At 39.5% G+C, this 19,252-nt stretch overlaps 1 protein-coding gene across 1 annotated transcript in view; it reads right to left on the bottom strand.

Annotated features, from left to right (window-relative positions):
* Nucleotides 1-360: 360 nt before the first annotated feature.
* The window catches only part of GPR63 (G protein-coupled receptor 63), a 55,369-nt gene continuing 36,477 nt past the window's right edge, over nucleotides 361-19,252 (bottom strand). The window contains exon 2 of the mRNA XM_027090249.1: nucleotides 361-3,784. Coding sequence (XP_026946050.1) covers nucleotides 2,375-3,634 — 1,260 coding nt within the window. The 5' untranslated portion in view covers nucleotides 3,635-3,784 and the 3' untranslated portion in view covers nucleotides 361-2,374. The remainder of the gene's footprint in view (nucleotides 3,785-19,252) is intronic.

Here is a 19,252-nt window from a genome sequence, read left to right as displayed (position 1 = left end):
TAATTGGAAAATGAGTTCCAATACCATGACAACCGCCTCAAGAGCAGGGTTTCCCAGGTCTTTCATGATGACATCCACCTTCCAAAGTCCTGATTCCTGATATGGTGCCATATGCTCTTCAGATATTCAATTTTAAGAAACATCTAATGAAGTAAAATGTAAAAAAATAATACTGGAGACAAAAGAGTGAAGTTGATATCAGCTGGGCTCTTTAAAAATCTCTACTCTCGGGCTCCCCTGGTGGCGCAGTGGTTGAGAGTCCACCTGCCGATGCAGGGGACACGGGTTCGTGCCCTGGTCTGGGAAGATCCCACATGCCGCGGAGTGGCTGGGCCCATGAGCCATGGCCGCTGAGCCTGCACGTCCGGGGCCTGTGCTCCGCAACGGGAGAGGCCACAACAGTGAGAGGCCCGCGTACCGCAGGGAAAAAAAAAAAAATCTCTACTCTCACATTAGAGTTGGACAAGACCTTGAAGATTCATCTAGTCCAACTCTCTGGTTGTACAACTGAAGAAAAGTGGCTAATTTCCCACTGGTCACAAAGCACTATAATTCTGAAAACATGCTATAAATCCAAAAAATGTTCAAGGTTAACTTGCCTATTTATAAAGCCCATGATGTAGCCAAGAGGCTACACTTTCAGCACTTATGGCCATAGTCTGCAGCTCCATCCCCGGGGGATATTTTATAACGTGTTCTCATGATTAGAGAAAGAAGGGCACCAAAGGCCCTGGTTGCACCTGGGGTGGGGGAGAGGCAGAACATCATCAAGAGATAAATAATCTGAAACCCCAGACCTGCCTTAATGAAAACTTGCTCTAGGCTCAGACTGGGGCTTATCTTCACCTCTTTACAGGAGACACACCTCTGAGCACATTCACAGTCTTCAATAGCCATCTCTGCTCTGGGCAAGCATTGGGGCAACAATGCTGTTCTGCCCAGAACATTGAGAAACACATCTGGACAACTGGTAACATCTAAACCCACAGGGCAAAGACCTATATACAGCTGTATTTAACTTCTCAGTCATTGTCACTTGTTTTGCAAACCAAAAAATTGCCCTTATTTCCTTATACCCTTACTTACCTAAGATTTTTAGTTCCGCTCTAAAAAGGTAGTTATAAATGATTTTATTTTTTCTTTTCTATTTTCCAGACTTTCTGTAATGGTTTCACATTTCTTTTGGTAATACAAAAAATGAAGCTATTTTTAAAAAGAAGGTTTTAGTCTAAAAGAAAATGAAAGGATACACATAGTTCCCTCTTGACTCTGAAACGTCCAAACCTGAACCTGAACGAGGTGTCCGTGTGGTACAGTAGAAATGCAGTCTCAGGACTTGGACAGAGTTTTGGATCCCAGCTCTACCACGAACCTTGGGCAGGGTTTTAGTCTCTCTGAGACTTGCCTTCTTCATCTGCAAAAAGGAAGAAATAATACTTCCCTCACAGGATGCTGTGAGGATAAAATGATGCACAGGGCCTGGCACATGGCAGACGTCTAGTAAATGGTGCCCTTCTCCCCACTGGACTCAGAGAATCCTTGGGTAAAAGGAATCGCCACAGCCCGCACCAGCCACAGCCTCACTGCATCCCACTGAAATTCGCAAGGGTGCTCTATCTCAACTCTGCCCTACCGCTCTACAGAATCACTATTGTGCTTAGAAAAAGTTCTTCATTTTTATGTTCCCTCCTTTAAAACTGTACGTACAGACAAAACATTTTTAAAAAACTATCTTCCTAGAAATAATGCAATGTTTTCTGAAGCACAACATGTCATGTATAAAAACAATTCTGAAAAACATGACTGAATTAGTCTGTACATTGTTTCTTAAAGTGCACCAAAGTAAATATTCATGACCTTTAGAATGTCACTAACCCCCTTGGGTTATTTTTTTAAATAAAACTAAATATTTATCTACTGAGATGTATGTGGTTTTTGGCTCCAATGTGATGGCAAAAAGCAGCAGTGTCTTCCAGAAAAAAATAATTGATAAAACTCGACAAAGCATCTTAGCAGCATACAGAATAGCTACAATTCACTGTAACTGCAGGCTCAATAAAGCACAATCCTGATTCCTACTAGAAAAACAAAATCAATCAAAGGAACAGAAAACCATCTCCCCACCCTAAGTCAAGGATTTCTCTTGAACCCTGGAGGTAACACGTGTGATCACTTCCCTATTGTGTATCCTTGGTAACAGACTTATAACTAATCACCATTCTTTCTTCACACTGCACACGCACACACACAAACACACACACACACACACACCCCCTATGAAAAACAATATAGTTTAAGTGGAGAAGCCACAAGAAAAAAATTCGAAGTCAGATAAAGAACAACCATCACCCAAAACGTCAGGCAGTTCCAATATTCACACCACCGTCCGATGTTCCCCACACACGTAGACAGCACTGGGGCGTATCCGTCGCCTTGTGTGGCCAGGGAGCCGCGGCAAAAACTTGAGGGACTTAGGCATCATGTCCAGGCAGGCGTCATGGAATTTCTTAATCCTCCAGTAGTAAATCAGTGGGTTCAATGCAGACTTGAGGTAGCAGAGCCAGAGTAGCCAGGTGCTAATCTCAAAAAAGTTGTGTTGATAGTAAAAGTGCTTGCTGAATGTCGCCACAAGGCTGTAAGTGGTGAATGGGGCCCAGCAGAAAATGAAGACAGCAAAGAGAATCAAAATGGTTGTGAAGGCACGTGTTTTAAAGCCCATGTCAATGCTCATCTGGAAGGGTCTCTGTAGACTCATGAGACCCAGTTTGCTGGCCTGGCTGAGGCATATACCTTCAGGGTAGCTATGGATCCTCAAGGCATTGTGCCGAAGGGTATTGAGTATGCCCATAAACGAATACAGTATCACCAGAAAGGGTAGGAAGAAAGAAATGAGAGAAATCAAAATCACATAAGCCTGGTAACCTGGATTGGTTGTGTACCCAAACACACACTGCGGGGCTCGGGAAGGTATCTGCAGGTCAGGGTTTCCTACTGCCAAAGGAAAAGCTACACAAAAAGAAGTTGCCCAAGAAACTGCAATGAGAACCTTAGCCCTATATGGATTCAGCTTATCCTGCCTCTGGACTATAATAAGAAACCTATCGATGCTAATGATGAGCAGGATGGCTACTCCCTCTATCACAAACAACCAGAAAAACATGGCAGATACCCTACAGAAGAATTTCCCAAAAATCCATCTGGTGGTAAGAATGGTGACCAAGGCAAAGGGCATGTTCAGAACTGCAAGCAACATGTCTGCAAAAGCCAGGCTGGCCAGGAGGATGTTAATGGCGGAGCGCATGGCAGCTTTTTGGTAAACCATGAGGCACACAACCAAGTTCCCAAGAAAAGACACAAACAGAATAAATATCATTATAGCAGAAAGGATGATCTGGAGAGGCAAGTTTAGGCTCTTTAAAACCGCTGGTGTTGGGGGCACAGCTGTACTATTCAGTGTCAAGGAACTCATCCCGGTGGGAGCCATGGTTTCAAAACTGTATCTAAGCAGCGAACCCATGTCGGGATGCTGGAATGGTGGAGGGACCGTAATATTCATGTTGGTGTTTTCATAAACTACGAATGTTGTGTTGGATGCCCCAGTATGGGACGCAGTCAACACTGCAGAGAATACCATGGTTTCAGCAGGATGGAAGGCGCCGGCAGAGATGTAGGTGTTCTTCAAGGATTTCAACACAGAGCAGCAGTATCATGTTTCACTGATGGGCTTGGAAACACACTCTGGAAAACGCACAAAGACTTCCATCTTCCATAGGAGACTTTTTGCCTGAAAACAAGCCCAAAACACAAAAAAATGAATGGGAATGAGTTTTGTAAATAACATTTGACTTCTTACTTTTCATCATGAAGGACCAGTTTTCTGCTTTTTTTAACCCTTTAAAAACATTTAAGTCTCTAGCCTAGTCATCACTAAAGTACTGTAGTTCTGTTGTTTCATTTTTAGTCAACTACAATGGAAATTTCATGACATTCATGTATAAAGTGTAAGTGAAAAGAATGAAAATGTATTACTGCCTTAAAGGCAAAAATTATAACTTTACAGTTAATTTTTCTTTTAAATTTCCAGGAGCAGCATAGCCTTTCCACAGTCACTATTAATACAGATTTTATTAATAATGGTTCTCCTGAGAGTATTCCTGATAGATCTTTGGTACAGGTTCATATTCCATTTTTACATTAGCACAAAACTAGTTGGCAAAGAACCTTGAAATCAGTATCCTATTTAACACATGATAATCAGACACTTTTGCTTTAACCCTTTCACAAGTAGGCACTAGGTTATTTCCAGTGAAGGGTCTGAAACAGTTTCCTGGCTTTCTATTTTATTTGTAAGTGTTTCTTCCCAGAAATCCCACCACATAACTACTGGAGAAGTTATTCAAGAAGAGAAGAAAAATTATCTGTAAAACGTCTTGGTCATATTTTTAAGACTTCCTTTCTTTTCTAAAGCTCTCTTTGCTTCTCCTATTCTCTCTTCTTTCCCATGCACCCATTTCCACCCTTTATTTTCTGATACAAATACTCCTACCTTCTCAATTTCTTCTCCCTAAGCCTTATATGTCAGCAACTTGATAGATGTCAACCAAGAAATAAAGATGGGGATTCTAAAGAAGATGACTAGGAAAATATTCAGGCGTGAATAATGCATTCTAGAAAACATTTCGTTTTCTTGCTCCAAAAAGTTTATCACCTTTCTCTTATCCTAACCCCCAACTTCTTAATTTCTGTGACCCTGGAGTTCTCTGTAAAGGACTTCCTTAATCTACTATCTTCCTAACCCACTTCTGTTATGTAGGTTCTTACTTCTTTACTGGAGAGGTAGCTTTAATCTCTTTAATTAGAAAGAACTGTCTTTGGATTTCTGAGTAGATTCCTTTAATAAATCCCTAAGATTGGGGGGGTGCACAGTAGTTTAAGACAATGCTGTAATTTTCTCATTATTTAAATTTGCAATTACTCATTGATCTTAGGGGTAAATGCTAAAAGTTCATTTATTCATTTCCTATAGTATTGAGGGTAGAAGCATCCCATTTACGAGACCCAAGATCCAGCACTGTAGTCAATTCACGGGCTCTCTACCATACTCGTATCTACAATCCCCAATTTGTGGTCCAGGGCTAACCTTATGAAGAAGGAGAATATTCATCTGTTTGTTCAAAATATTAACTGTACTATACACTTTCACTGTTATAGCTTAATTTCTTTGTCTCTACTATATGTTATCCATCCTCACATGTTCACTTTGAAATGAAAAACATACCTGGATAAGATGCCCCACTAATCCAGTGACTCCCAAACTTTATTAACCACAAAGGGCCAATGGAAAAAGGGGCAGTGGTAGCTTTACACCATAATCACCACAAGTCTCTTTATAACTACCTAAATATACATACAAATAAGAATAAAGACTGTGCTTACTACATAAATCAGCCTCAATACGATTCTATCTCTAGAGAAAAATTATAAATGTGTACCTTAGGCAAATGTGTATATTAAGTCTAAGGTAACAGTGATAACTGTGCTTGACCAAGTAAACCAACATATCCATCCTGAAGGTAGCACACACTTTAAAACACTTAGTTTTCTCAACCATGTTGAGGAACTAAAACAAAAAATGGAACGGAGCCAAAACAAAACCATAATTTGAAAGATGCTTTTTAAGCTTGTTACATGTGTATATATAGTCACAACATTTTACTGCCATTGTAAAAACTTCTAACTCAAGTCACTCAATTATTCATCCATCAAATATTTATTTCAGAGCCTACTATGAGCCAGGCACTGGAGAGACAGTGATGAACAAATGGTTCCTGGAATTCTGGTTAAACAGGACCGAACCACCACCTCAAAATTACACTGAAATGACAGTAAAGGGATTTTTAAAAATAAAATGCACAACTCAAAAGGACAAGAAGTATGAATGAAAGATATATCAATAGATAAGAGATTTTTTTTAATGTTTCAAAGCAAAAGGCAGATGGTGGTGTGGTAACTGAACAAAGTAGAACAGAGAATTTCTTATCTTCAATACTTACACAGAAATATGCTTAGAAGAAGCTGAAACACCCTGTAGATTCCCCAGAGAAGCTCTGGATTAGGAGGTACCAGTTACCACAGTAAGTGTAGGTGTGGCTGAAAACTGGGAAATTGAAAAATCTATACACAGAGCCATCGGAACCCCACTCCAGGCTCGGGGGTCTTCTCCTCCAGCAACCACATGAAAGCACGTACTCCTGTGCCGGTAGCCCAAGTCGCTGGCACAACTGAACCTGATAAGCACTAAACTTTAGCATATTGGTGCAGGGCTGAACACAGCAGGACTGGATGAACGTCTGCACATTCAGTATGAGAACCTAGCCCCCATCTCCACCCTGTTCCCAGACAGCCAGCAGCCAGGCATATGCTACCGTGCAGGACTGAAGGACTTGTCATTTCCAGTAACTTAAAAAGTCCTAGAGGAAAAAATTCTAGATACTAACACTTGATGGTGTCCCAAGAAACATGCCAGCTTGGTGCCCAGTTATCCTCGATACTGAAGCCCACCCACTATCAAGGCCAACCCACACACACAGAGCTTCCAATCAGTTTTTCAGTGCTCATTAAATAGAAATGGTAAATTTCCCAAATATATAAAGAATCTATAAAAGGATTAAACAAAAGCAATGTTGTAGTTAAACATTAAGGAAAAGAACTGGAATTTCTAATAACAGGGAACGTAACATACATGAAGTTAATAATGCCTTTGCCCTGGTATCTGTACATGCTCTTCATTCACTGTACTCCTGGCTACCAGAATAGAAATATTCTCTGGCCTTTCTTTTCTCACTGCAAAGTGTAATAACCAAAGCAGAGCTTTTGAATACTCATTGTAACTATGTTGAAAGATTTTTTCCTCTGAGGTATTCTCATCAAATACCATTGTGACCTGCAGTTTCTTTGAATTTCACAGAAGACTAAATAAAAGCTTTATACTTAAAATTTGTACTTCCACAGGAAATGGGACAGTAGCAACATAAGAACAGTAGAAAATTAGCTCAGGTCAGTAATACTTGCTTAACAGTCCTAATGTTTAATCTAGGCTAGTCTTTATTTGCCATTTGTCAGAAACTCTCGTTACATATTCTAAGAAAAAATTAAAATTGTATGTGAAGGTTTATATATATATATATATATTCATACACACACCTCACGTGTATGTACACACGTAAAACTCACGTATGGCAGAAGTGATTGAATTTATGATTCTTTCTCTTGTCTTATAGCATCTACAGAAACAACACTGGGGCAATCAGATTAATGACACAAGTGTTTTATGTTTGGGGTACGCCAGAATTTCACAATTACTGGGGCTTCACAGGCTGGAATGGGCAGTGGAGGTTGTAGAATTCCCCTGGTATTCATCCTTTAGTCTTATCTGCAATTCCAGTGCTTTAGATATTTGTTTCAATTCTCTGAAAAAAGTGTATGCTCCTAAAAGGCAGAGACTGATTTTATAAATCTCACTGTCCCCTATGACTACTATGCTTTGCACACAGCCAATGCATATATGGTAAATTATATTTATTTGCATTATGCTTTGTCAGATCAGAGAATTTCTTCTTTACTCATTTTAATATTTATTTATACATTATATGTACATAATTTTGCTTAAAAAATTATCAAGAGTTTTTCAATGACAGTCAAATCCTGTACTACCCTTCACCATTCCACTTGTTCTTAGAGGCAGTCATTTTTAATTATTTTAAAGGTTTTTATCAAAAGTACTTATTCTTTATATATCTAAATAATATGAAGAAATTGCTTTTTGATTTGATTTATCAATATTGTATATTATGTCCTGATTTCCTGTTAGGATAAGGGTTTAGCTGCCATTGCACCTCCTAACTTACTTCTCATCCCTTCATACTACCAAAATCTTCATTTGAAAATTTTGAATTACAGAAGTTAGTGTTTCTATTAATGTATTTAGGTTAATAGTATATTTACTGATAAGCTAAAATAATGTTTTCTTTCTTGTATACATTTTGGATTTCCTAGAATAAATAATTTACTTTTTATTTTCAATTTTTAAAAATAACTATCAATATTTTTTTACCTGCTCCACCTGAGAGATTTTTTTTTTTGCGGTACACGGGCCTCTCACTGCTGTGGCCTCTCCCACGGAGCACAGGTTCCGGACGCACAGGCCCAGCAGCCATGGCTCACAGGCCCAGCCGCTCCGCGACATGTGGGATCTTCCCGGACCGGGGCATAAACCCGTGTCCCCTGCATCAGCAGGCGGACTCTCAACCACTGCGCCACCAGGGAAGCCCCACCTGAGAGATTTTTATACCTAGAAGTATTATACTTTGGAAGGTCAGATTTATCAACTACATTTTTATCTTGGAGTCATTCTTTTGGCCTCATGTCCCTCCCTGAAGTGATACACTTCTCTCTGTTACAAAGATGCCAGCCAGAAACATCTCTTTACTACCATCTTGGAAATCCTCCTTTCTGCCTTGGGCTCTTGGCTTCCATATTTCCTAGGTCCTTTGTCTTCCACTTCACTGCTTCCTTTCTGTTCAATTCCTTCTTTTCCAGGAACCAATTGCTTTTGAAGGAAGAACACAAGGGAGGTAAATTTTGAGTCCTGTATGTTTGAATAAGTCTTTATTTGTTCATACTAATTGTCTCAGTTTAGAATTCTCAGATGAAAATAATTTTCTCTGAGAATTTTGAAGGTGTTGTTCTACATCAGTGGTTCTCAAAGTTGAGGGTATATAAGAATCACCTGGAGCATCTGTTAAACTACAGACTCCTGAGCCCCACCCCCTGAGTCTCTAAGTCTGTGGTCTGGGGTGGGGCCTGGAATTTGCATTTCTGGAGGAGAGAAAAACTTAAATTGAGAACTTTAGATTCCAAGCTCAAGGATTAGATGAAGATCCAGAAAGCTTCTTCAACAACAGTGAAAGAAAACTTTTATCTCCTATTGCCCCAGAAATGGAATTTCTGAAAACTAAATCAAAGTCTAATCCTATGGGTGGCAATGTTACAATGCAAATTGAATTCCCAACCTTACAGAGTCTCTTCTGTTAAAGTTAGGGCCTGATTGGGAAGGAGTAGGGGCCTGAAAATTGGGATGAGGATATATGGGTATTTTGATGAAGCTGAGGCTTAGGACCTTGTGCTGCAGTCTTCTTTACCAATAGTAATAGCCTTTCCTCCCTTGCCTAATGAGGTTAGCTCTCTCTTGGCCTGAAAAATCAGTAAGGGCCTCACCTAAGATAGCATCTTGCAAGGGACTTTTGCCCTTCCTAAGGACCCTGCTCCATCTACCTCTCTTGCTTGTAGACCTACGACCAGAATCAAGTCCCAGCAGAATCCAGTGTGAGGTATAAATTGTGACCTAGAAAGAAGTACCATTTATATCAAAAGATATGCAAGATAATTCCAATTTACATAGACAGAAACCAGGGAGTATGCATGGAAACGGATGCTGAGGGTATTGAGTCAGCTTAGAAGGAATATATTGTTAGATCAGATCAAATTTATTGATATGGGCACACTAAAACAAGATTCTGGATTCTCTGTGCTAGCTCAAACGGCTGAAAATGCCTCTCATAGTATGTTCGGTTGGTTGGCGGAAGCCTGGTCCCCAAGGTAACCTACACTACATGAAACTGAGATGCCATAACTCCTTGGTGGAGAGGGAACCATCCAAAGACTTCAGCAGATAGGAATGCTGAACTGGATTTATCACGTACAACCTGCTCACCCACTTGTAACTACATCACTTGGTAGGACCCAGAGGGCACTGCCTTCACCAAGTCTTTGAGAGATACACTGGTTGAAAGGACCAGCAGCATCCTTGAAGAGCTCTATAGTAGCTACTCTCTGAAGACCAGGAACGACAATGGGCAATGTTGTCATCCAAGAAATGGGTTCCTAAATTGAATGGGGATGATAGTATCTCAGAGTGGCAGGGACTCAGTGACAGTACTTAACAAAAGATGAGGTGAGCATGATTATCAAAATGGGCAGCGAGCAAAAGCTGAAATCAGAATAGTCTGACCTGCAGAGATCACTGGTGCTTGATCATGGTGTTTCTAAGAGAGAAATAGTTAGAAAGCTACCAAGTGCTACTTGATCTGTATAAGCAGCAAAGCTATAATAGAGAAAAATGCAACTCCTCAATCAATTCCCAAACTTGAGCCAGGACACAGATCTAGAACCTCTTGTATTCAAGAAAGCCAGGCCCCTTCGAGGAAGGACCTTGCTACACAGCTATAAATTTATACTATAAATCTTCCAGCCTTCCCCAAAAAACCTGCAACAAATTACCAGGGTATACACTGAGGAAGGGGAAATAATCAGAACTTTGTGGGATTGTTGGATATGGCTCTGAAATGACTCTCGTTCCTGGAGACCCCAAATGGTACTGTGTTCCACCATGCGGAGTAGGGGCTTATAGAAGTCACATGATTAATGGAGTCTGTGCTCACTTCCAGCTACCACTCACCCCAGAACTCATGCCATCATTATTTTCCCAGTTCTGAAATGTGGAGTTGGTACCGACACACTCAGCAGCTGGCAGACTCCCTCACTGGTTCCCAGACGTGTGGAGTTAGGGCTATAATGTTAAGAAAGGCCAGGTGAAACTCCTAGCACTACCTCTACCTATGAAAACCGGAGACCACTTTGTTCCTGTAGAGACTGCAGAGATTAGGGTCATCATCAAGGACTTAAAGGACGAAGGTGATCATTCCTAAAACATCCACATTCGATTTGCCTATCTGGCATTAGAGAAAACAGATGGATCTTGCAGAGTGCAGATGCTGTACCAGATGTGATTTCCTTGCTAGAATAAATAAACACACTCCCTGGCATCTGGTACACAGCTATTGATTGGGCAAATTATTATTTTTTTCTTTATATGTGCTAGCAAAGAATGCCTGAGCAGTTTGGCTCCAGCTGGCACCCTACTACACTACCTCAGGGTTCTATCAGCTCTCCAGCACACTCTCATAATCTAGTCCACAGGGACCTTGACTGCCTCTCCATTCTGTAGAATGTCATGCTTTCCATTACGTGCTGACTGAGAAGTAATTAGTAACTACTCTATACTTGGAAAAACACAGGTGTGCCAAAGGTGGGGAAAGATTACTACAAAAATTTGACCTACCATCTTTGTAAACTTTCTAGGGATCTTGTAGTAGGTCAAGATATCTCTTTCTACCACTAAAAAATAGGCACAGTACTTAGTAGCCTTTTTGGATTTTGATGGCATCATATACTTATTTGGGTATGTTATTCTAACCCACTTATTAAGTAGCTTGCAAAGCTGCCAGGTTTGAGTGGGACATTTAATAAGAGAAGGCTCAGCAACAGGTCCAGAGTGCCATGACAGCTGCTTTGCCACTTGGGCTACATGACCCAACAGCTTCACTGGTGTTTTAAGTGTCTGTGGCAGGTAGGGGCTGCTACATAGTATGGCATTTGGCAGTCCTTTTATAGGTGAACAGAGACCTTTGGGATTTTGAACAAAGCTACAGAGCGTGAGCATTTCACGTGAACGGCGTTATCTGACCTTCCAAAGCCATAAAATTGGGTATGCACAGAGCTCTTCAACCTTCAACAGAAGAAGTGTATATGAAATCAGGCCTGGCAAGTCCTATGAGCACAGTTAGGTTAACATAAGCAAGTGGCTCATATTCCCATAGCTCTTATTCTTGCTATACTGATCCTCTCTTCAAACGTCACCTGTGACCTCACTAAGACGAGTTCCTTATGACCAACCAGTTAACTAAAGAAGAAAAATTCAGGCGTGATTTAGAAATGGTTCTATACAATATATTGGTGCCACCCAAGAGTGAAGAGTTGTAACACAACAGCCCCACTCAGGAGCCCTTAAGGTCACGGCAGAGGGAAAACTTCCCAGAGGGCAAAGCTTTGAATGGTATATAGTCATTACTCGGTATCCCAGGGGATTGGTTCCAGTACCCCCACGGATATCAAAATCCAAGGATGCTCAAGTCCTTTACATAAAATGGCACAGTATTTGCATATAACCCACACACATTTTCCTGTGTACTTTAAAACATCTCTAGATTACTTTTAACACCTAATACAATGTAAATGCTATGTAAATAGCTGTAAATACAATGTAAAAGCTATGTAAATAGCTGGTATGCAGCAAACTCAAGTTTTGCTTTTTGAAACATTCTGAATGTTTTTCCAAGTGTTCTCGACTGGCCATTGGTTGAATCTGCAGATGCAGAACCAGCAAATACAGAGGGCCTACTGTACCTGGTTGTTCATTTTGAAAGAGACACGTCAGAAGTACTGATCTACACTCATTCATGGACAGTAGCTAATGGTTTGGCTGGCCATATACATGCTCACCAAATAGCAACTTCACAGATGAGGAGGTAAATAATCTGGTAGAGAAGATGATGCATTCTACAGGGGTCAACCAACCTTTTTCTCTCCTCTTGTTCTTGTCAAAAGGGATTATGAACAAAGTGGCCATGGAAGTCCAGATGGAAGTTGTACACGGCTCAGCAACATGGGATTTCCACTCACCAAAATGAATCTGGCTACAGCCACTTAGTACTTAATCTGACAACACTGAGGCCAAAACTTGACTTAGTGAATATGGCATCATTGTCTGGGGCACCCGCCAGCCATCTGGTGGCAGGTTGATTACATGGACTACTTCCATCATGGAACACTTTGTTCTCATTGGAATACACTCATATCCTGGATAATTTTATCAAATTAAACTGTCAATCATAAGATCAGTATGTTTAATAGCTGTACTTCCTTTCTTTCACAGAATATCCCATATGTATACAGAGAAAAATAATCAGAAAGCTAAAAATCTCTACCTTTTCAGTTACACATTTGGAATAAAACAGCAGAAATGCAAAAAGAGAACAATTTAGAATTTTGTTTTTAAGTACTTAGAAGCATATCAAGATATTTAGTCCGTACTCAAAGCAGGAATTTGTATTCTTAAAGAGGATAACTTCTTTCCTCCTGAGTTTTTCTAGAAAGTAGAGTGTGAAAGAATGTCTTAAGCTTTTTTAATATATATAAATTAGCTTTTTAAAAATTTCATAGCAACTCTGAGATTATTACTATTATAATCCCCATTTTAAGTATGAGGAATTAAATACCAACAAACTAGATAATTCAGAAGAAATGGACAAATTCCTAGAAACATACAACTTACCAAGACTAAATCATAAAGTAATAGAAAATCTGAACAGACCAATAATGAGCAGGGAGATTGAATCAGTAATTTAAAATCTCCCAACAAATAAAAGCCAGGACCAGATGGCTTCACTACTGAATTCTACCAAACATTTAAAGAATTAATATCAATCCTTCTCAAACTCTTCCAAAATACTGAAGAGGAAAGAATACTTCCAAACTCATTTTATAAAGCCAGCATTACCCTGATACCAAAGCCAGACAAGGATACTACAAGAAAATAAAATTTATAAACCAATATCCCTTATAAACATAGATGCAAAAATCCTCAACAAAATACTAGCAAACAGAATTCAAGAGCACATTAAAAGTATCATATACTATGATCAAGTGGGATTGATTCCTAGGATGCAAAAATGATTCAACATATGCAAACATTAACAGAATGAAGGATAAAAATCGTATGATCATTTCAATAGATGCAGAAAAAGCATTTGACAAAATTCAAGATATTTTCATGATAAAAACTCAAAATAAATTAGGTATATAAGGAATGTACCTCAACATAATAAAGGGCATATATGACAAACCCACAGCTAATATTATACTCAAAAGTGAAAAGCTTCCTTCTAAGATCAGGAACAAGACAAGGATGCCCACTCTTACTACTTTATTCAACATAGTACTAGAAAGTCCTAGCCACATCAAATAGACAAGAAAAAAAATATAAGGCATCCAAATTGGAAAGAAAGAAGTAAAATCATTGCTTTTTGCAGATGACATGACCTTAGAGAATATCCTATTAGAACTAATAAATAAACTCAGTTAAGTTTCAGGATACAAAATCAACACACAAAATCAGTTGTGTTTCCATACACTAACAACAAACTACCTGCAAGAGAAATTGAGAAAGCAATCTCATTTACAATAGCAACAACTTTAACCAAGGAGGTGAAAGATTTGTACAATAAACACCATAAGATTTTGATGAAAGAAACTGTTAAGAAGACACAGAGAAATGGAAAGATATCCTGAGTTCATGGATGGAAGAGTGCTATTAAAATATCCATACTACCCAAAGCTAGCCACAGATTCAACGCAATCCCTATAAATGCAGACATAAAGCCATTCCACCCAGTGGTTGTGGGAATTAAATAAGATAGGTTGCAAGAGGATTATAAAATACAAAGTGCCATCAAAATACAACATATTATAACCAGGATCTTTCTACAGCACTTCAACTATTTTGTGCAAGTCATATCTTTATTGTACACCTTTGTGGGAGTATAAACTTGTTCAGCTTTTTGGAGGGTAAACAGGAAGTATTTTTCAATATCAAAAATACACAATTTAAACACTGTCAGGAATTCCACATTATAGAAGTAAAAGCAGAAACATGAAGATAAGGATATTTATTGCAGGATTATTTAAGAGTGAAAAACTAGACCCTTTCTAAATGATCATCAATAAAATAGTAGTTAAATGAATTATAGTACACACAATCTATCACAAACAATAAGCTAATCCATAAGAGTGACACCAGAGAATGTTCACAAACACTGAGTGAAAAAATCAACTTGCAGAATGACATACAACATATTCCCAGTATTCCCAGTACATGTGTGTATGTACATGTAAATGTATATGTTTAAGCAGACCAACAGACAGAAGAACATACATCAAACTAACAAAAAGGATTTCCTCTCTAGTGTGAAAATAAGGGTGCAAAATATATTTTCCTTCTTTACTTCTGGCTTTTTAAAAGTTTTTTTCACATTAAACCAATACTGATCTTTATTATTCTGTGGAACTTTCCTCTCTGTTTCCTATATGAAACAGGACGCAAGATGCAGCCTATCTTCTTTATAACCTATCAGCCCTAACACAAAGCTGTGTACTCTAGTGATGCTAAAAACGCAATAACCATTTAGAGCACCCTTTAACCATGGAGAAGAGAAGCAAGCCATCTAGTTTGTGGATCTTCTTGACAAACTGGGCCCAGTGAAGGCCCTGGGTTCAGACTTCTCAGGGCTCCCAGCAGACACCTCCCATCTCCCCGGGTCCTAGCTCCCTGTACACACTCTGAAGGGTTACCTTGAGTCCACTGAGCCCAGGCTGCTGGGAAGGTCGAGAAATTAAAACAACTGCTGCTGTTCTAGAACTCTTCTGTCCCTTAAGGAGTGAAGTATACACATATTTGGCCTCTAGTAAAGACCAGCAGAGGACTGATAAGACAACCAAAGTGTTCTAGCAAATTCATAACTGGCACAGTAAAATAAAAACAGGTAAGAATTTGAAATATTGGCCTTACTCAGACTGTCTACTTTTGTCTTGAGCAAAGTAAAAATCTAAAGGAAAGGAAAATGCCTAAGAGAAGAAGCACTCGTATCCTGGGTTACTGAGCATCTCTCTCCCACTCTGGGCCACAGGCAATGCTGGAGGAGGAAAGGCATCACACCACTGTCCTTCTCTGATACTCACCACACTCTCAGACAAAAATTTCACTTGGTCTCAAAGGATTCCTCCCTTCACTCGTATCTTTCCTCTCATTCAGGAAAGAAATAAAATTAACACTAAGAGAGGAAAGAGTGTTTCCTCTCTTTCCTTTCCTCCATGCATCACACATAAATCCATCTTCTTTACCTATAGTAGGCCCTTAATAACTTGTCTAGAGATTCTAACTAGAAAAGGGGAATGGTAGACAAAGAACATACCAGGATGGATGCAAATATACTCAGTCTACTCTTGAGTTCTCTACGGGGAGCCAGAAATAAAGAACCAGGCATTTCACCTCAGAAGTAGTCCAAACTTCAACTTGATTTCATTTTTACAAAAGCAATCATCTTGGGCTTCCCTGGTGGCGCAGTGGTTGAGAGTCTGCCTGCCGATGCAGGGGACACGGGTTCGTGCCCCGGTCCGGGAAGATCCCACGGAGCGGCTGGGCCCGTGAGCCACGGCCGCTGAGCCTGCACGTCCGGAGGCTGTGCCCCGCAAAGGGAGAGGCCACAACAGTGAGAGGCCCGCGTACCGCAAAAAAAAAAAATCATCTTTATTGGGCATTCTGCTTTAAAATTTAGAAAAACAGTCTACAAATAAATTTATATCACTATAGCAATGTCTACTTTTTTGGGTTGAATTATTATTTTTTGTTTTATCTGTAGACAGAGTAAAAGGAAGCTCTGAACAAACTAACCAGAGGAAAATATTTAACAATCAGGTAGAGTGGATGGGGTAGGGGAAGCCTTATTTGAAGTCATTTTTATAAAGAGAAAATCATCATTGTATCAAAATTTCACTTATTTTCAAGGTATATCTAACTTAAAACCTATATGCAATAAAGCTAAAGGGAAAAAAAATGCTATGCGCGCATTTTAAGTATGAATCATAGCAATGTTCTATTTATAACACTGTTCCATTCCTAATATATTTCTAATTCCAACCAGAATACTCACCACAAAAAAAGAAGCATTTTTCTCAAGAATGTTCAAAGGAACATTTAGTTCTTCCATGGACATTTTAAAAATTAGATTATTAAGCATGAGGATTTATTTGCATTCATGTTACTTTCCCCCACAATCACCAAGGAGAAATTAAACTAAATATCAGCAAGGGCTTTGTTTCAGAGGAAAATAGTCTAAGCGACTTCTGATGACAATTAAAACTGAAACTCAAGTGGCAAGAAAGATCAGCATTTAATAGAAAAGTAAATTAATTACAATTAAAAACTAGGAAAATGTATTTTTTAAGTGGTTAATAGAAGATTAACCTTCTGGAACCTTTCTAGGAATACAAAAACCAACAGAAATGACGAGCCCCATGGGTGATGGGTTTTGCTCGTCTCCTTTTGTCTCCTATTTCTAATTCTTAGTCTTTGGCTCACATTCATTAGGTCGTTGTTGTGCTGAGAAATCTTTACCTGCCTTGAAACTATTATTGGGGAAAATGCAGGCCAATTTAATTTCATCAGCCTTTTTGAATAATTCAGACACATTATTTAACCTGCCATTGATGTTTCTCACAGTGGTGTTTGACTATAAATTCAAGGAAATACCAAGTCTTATTAGGTAATGGACCTGTAATCTTTTATCACAGCTTTGCCTAGAACTATAACTGCTGTGTTAAAACTTGAATATCTTTTTTTTTGCCTATAAACTACTTGCATAGAGCAAAGGGTGAAAACAAGTTTTGTTCTGTTTTGTTTTTTATACCTAAGGGAGTATATGGGTACTCAGATTGAAATCCACATGCTAATTAAAAGCAATATAATTTAGTCTGATTTTGAGAAACATAAAAAAGAAAAAAAGAAGATTTAAGCTTGGTTCTTTTCTTCTCATGCCATATGTAATCTCCTCCCTACCCACTCCTTCAATTACTGCCTGAATGCAGACACCTGACAAATATGTTCCAACGGCCCAAACCTTACTTCTAAGTTCCAGGCTCACATACCCAGCTGTTCACTTCACATCTGCACTTGGATATCTCAAAGGCACCTCAAACCTTAAATGTCCAAATTAAACTTAGGGGGGTGGTCTCTCCCCCCTCTAAGTGACCCCACACCAGAGTTCCCATGTTCACTGACTGGGCTGCCACCCATCTGGTTATACAAGCCAGAAACCTAAGAGTCACCTTGACAGCTTCCTCCCTCAGCTATAATTCATTTCTTCCCCCAAGAACTGTCCATTTTAACTCCTAAATGTTGTGCCTTTCAGGCCACTTCTCTTGAACCCCTCTGCCATCACTCTGGTCCAAACTACCAACAAGTCTCATGAGGCAGTAATTTTTTCCTTGGTTATTCACAACTGATTCCCAACACCTATGACTGTGCCTGCCGCATGGTCCACGTTCTGTAAACATTTGCTAAATGGATAACAGCCTCCTGCTAACTATTCATCCATCCCCATTCCCCATTTGCTTTGTGAAGTCTTTCTCTTCTATTACTGTGGAAATCTTCTCTGGCCAAAACCTAGCCAACCCCCCACTCCTGTCCTATTGTCTCATTTCTACATGTATTTCTCTGTGGTAAGACTCCATTGGCAGTCACTTTACAGTTATCCACGGCATCCCTAGATCCATACCTGTGCACAGGCCTGCCCCGCCCCTGCCCCAATTGGAGGACTCTAGGAAGGCAGAAATGTGACATACTTTTTGCTCAGCACTGTGTCCTTAAACCCAGTTAAGAGCCTGGCATATAGTATACACTCCATAAAAAGCTAGTGAATCATTAATTTTTTAAATTCTTTCATCATATTTATAACCCAGTGTCTCCTTTTATTCTCTGTTTGTGAAACCCTTAAAAAAAGAGTTTATTCTACAGCATTGCCTTTATATTTCTTTACTAAAACATTTGATCTATCTTGTCTCTTTGGAAAGCAAGCTACAGAGATTAGTATAGTAATACAGGGAATAGACGAAGTCAAGTACCCAGTGGGATCTGACCCTCAGGGCAGTTTTCTGTTCTCTAAGTAAAGAGCCAGAGAGTTACAGGATCTTAGTTCCCCAACCAGGGATTGAACCCAGGGCCCTGGCAGAGAAAGCACGGAGTCCCAACCACTGGACCGCCAGGGAATTCCCTCCAGGTACCTTTTTTAAGGCTGCAAATTGGACTAAGCACCTTGTCTCTGTGCTCCAAGTGCACTCTCTGCACACACACACACACACACACACCCCGCAAGTTACCGCTGTGTTACAGTGACATTCTCTCCCCAGGAGCAAGGCATCTGGTAGGAAGTTTTTATTAGGTCTTTCACTAAGGCCAGATGGTGAGGAAGACTGATTTTTAAGAAGTAATGGGGATATATGTATGCATATGGCTGATTCACTTTGTTGTACAACAGAAACTAACACAGCCCTGTGAAGCCATTATACTCCAATAAAGATGTATAAAAAAAATGAAAATAAAAAATTTTTAAATTTTTCAAAAATTAAAAAAAAAAAAGTAATCTGGGAGTCTCTTGGATTAAATACATTCTGTTACATATAACTACCCACCAAGTAAAATACCCACCTCTGTGAATCCTTGTAATAAAGTAACAGAACTGCC

This window comes from Aethalodelphis obliquidens, unplaced genomic scaffold, assembly GCF_003676395.1.
Source record: "Aethalodelphis obliquidens isolate GAN/ISIS:26980383/991018 unplaced genomic scaffold, ASM367639v1 scaffold3, whole genome shotgun sequence".
NCBI lineage: Eukaryota > Metazoa > Chordata > Mammalia > Artiodactyla > Delphinidae > Aethalodelphis > Aethalodelphis obliquidens.
The sequence above is the reverse complement of the archived record's forward strand: the minus strand, read 5'-3'. Positions and strand labels throughout refer to the sequence as shown.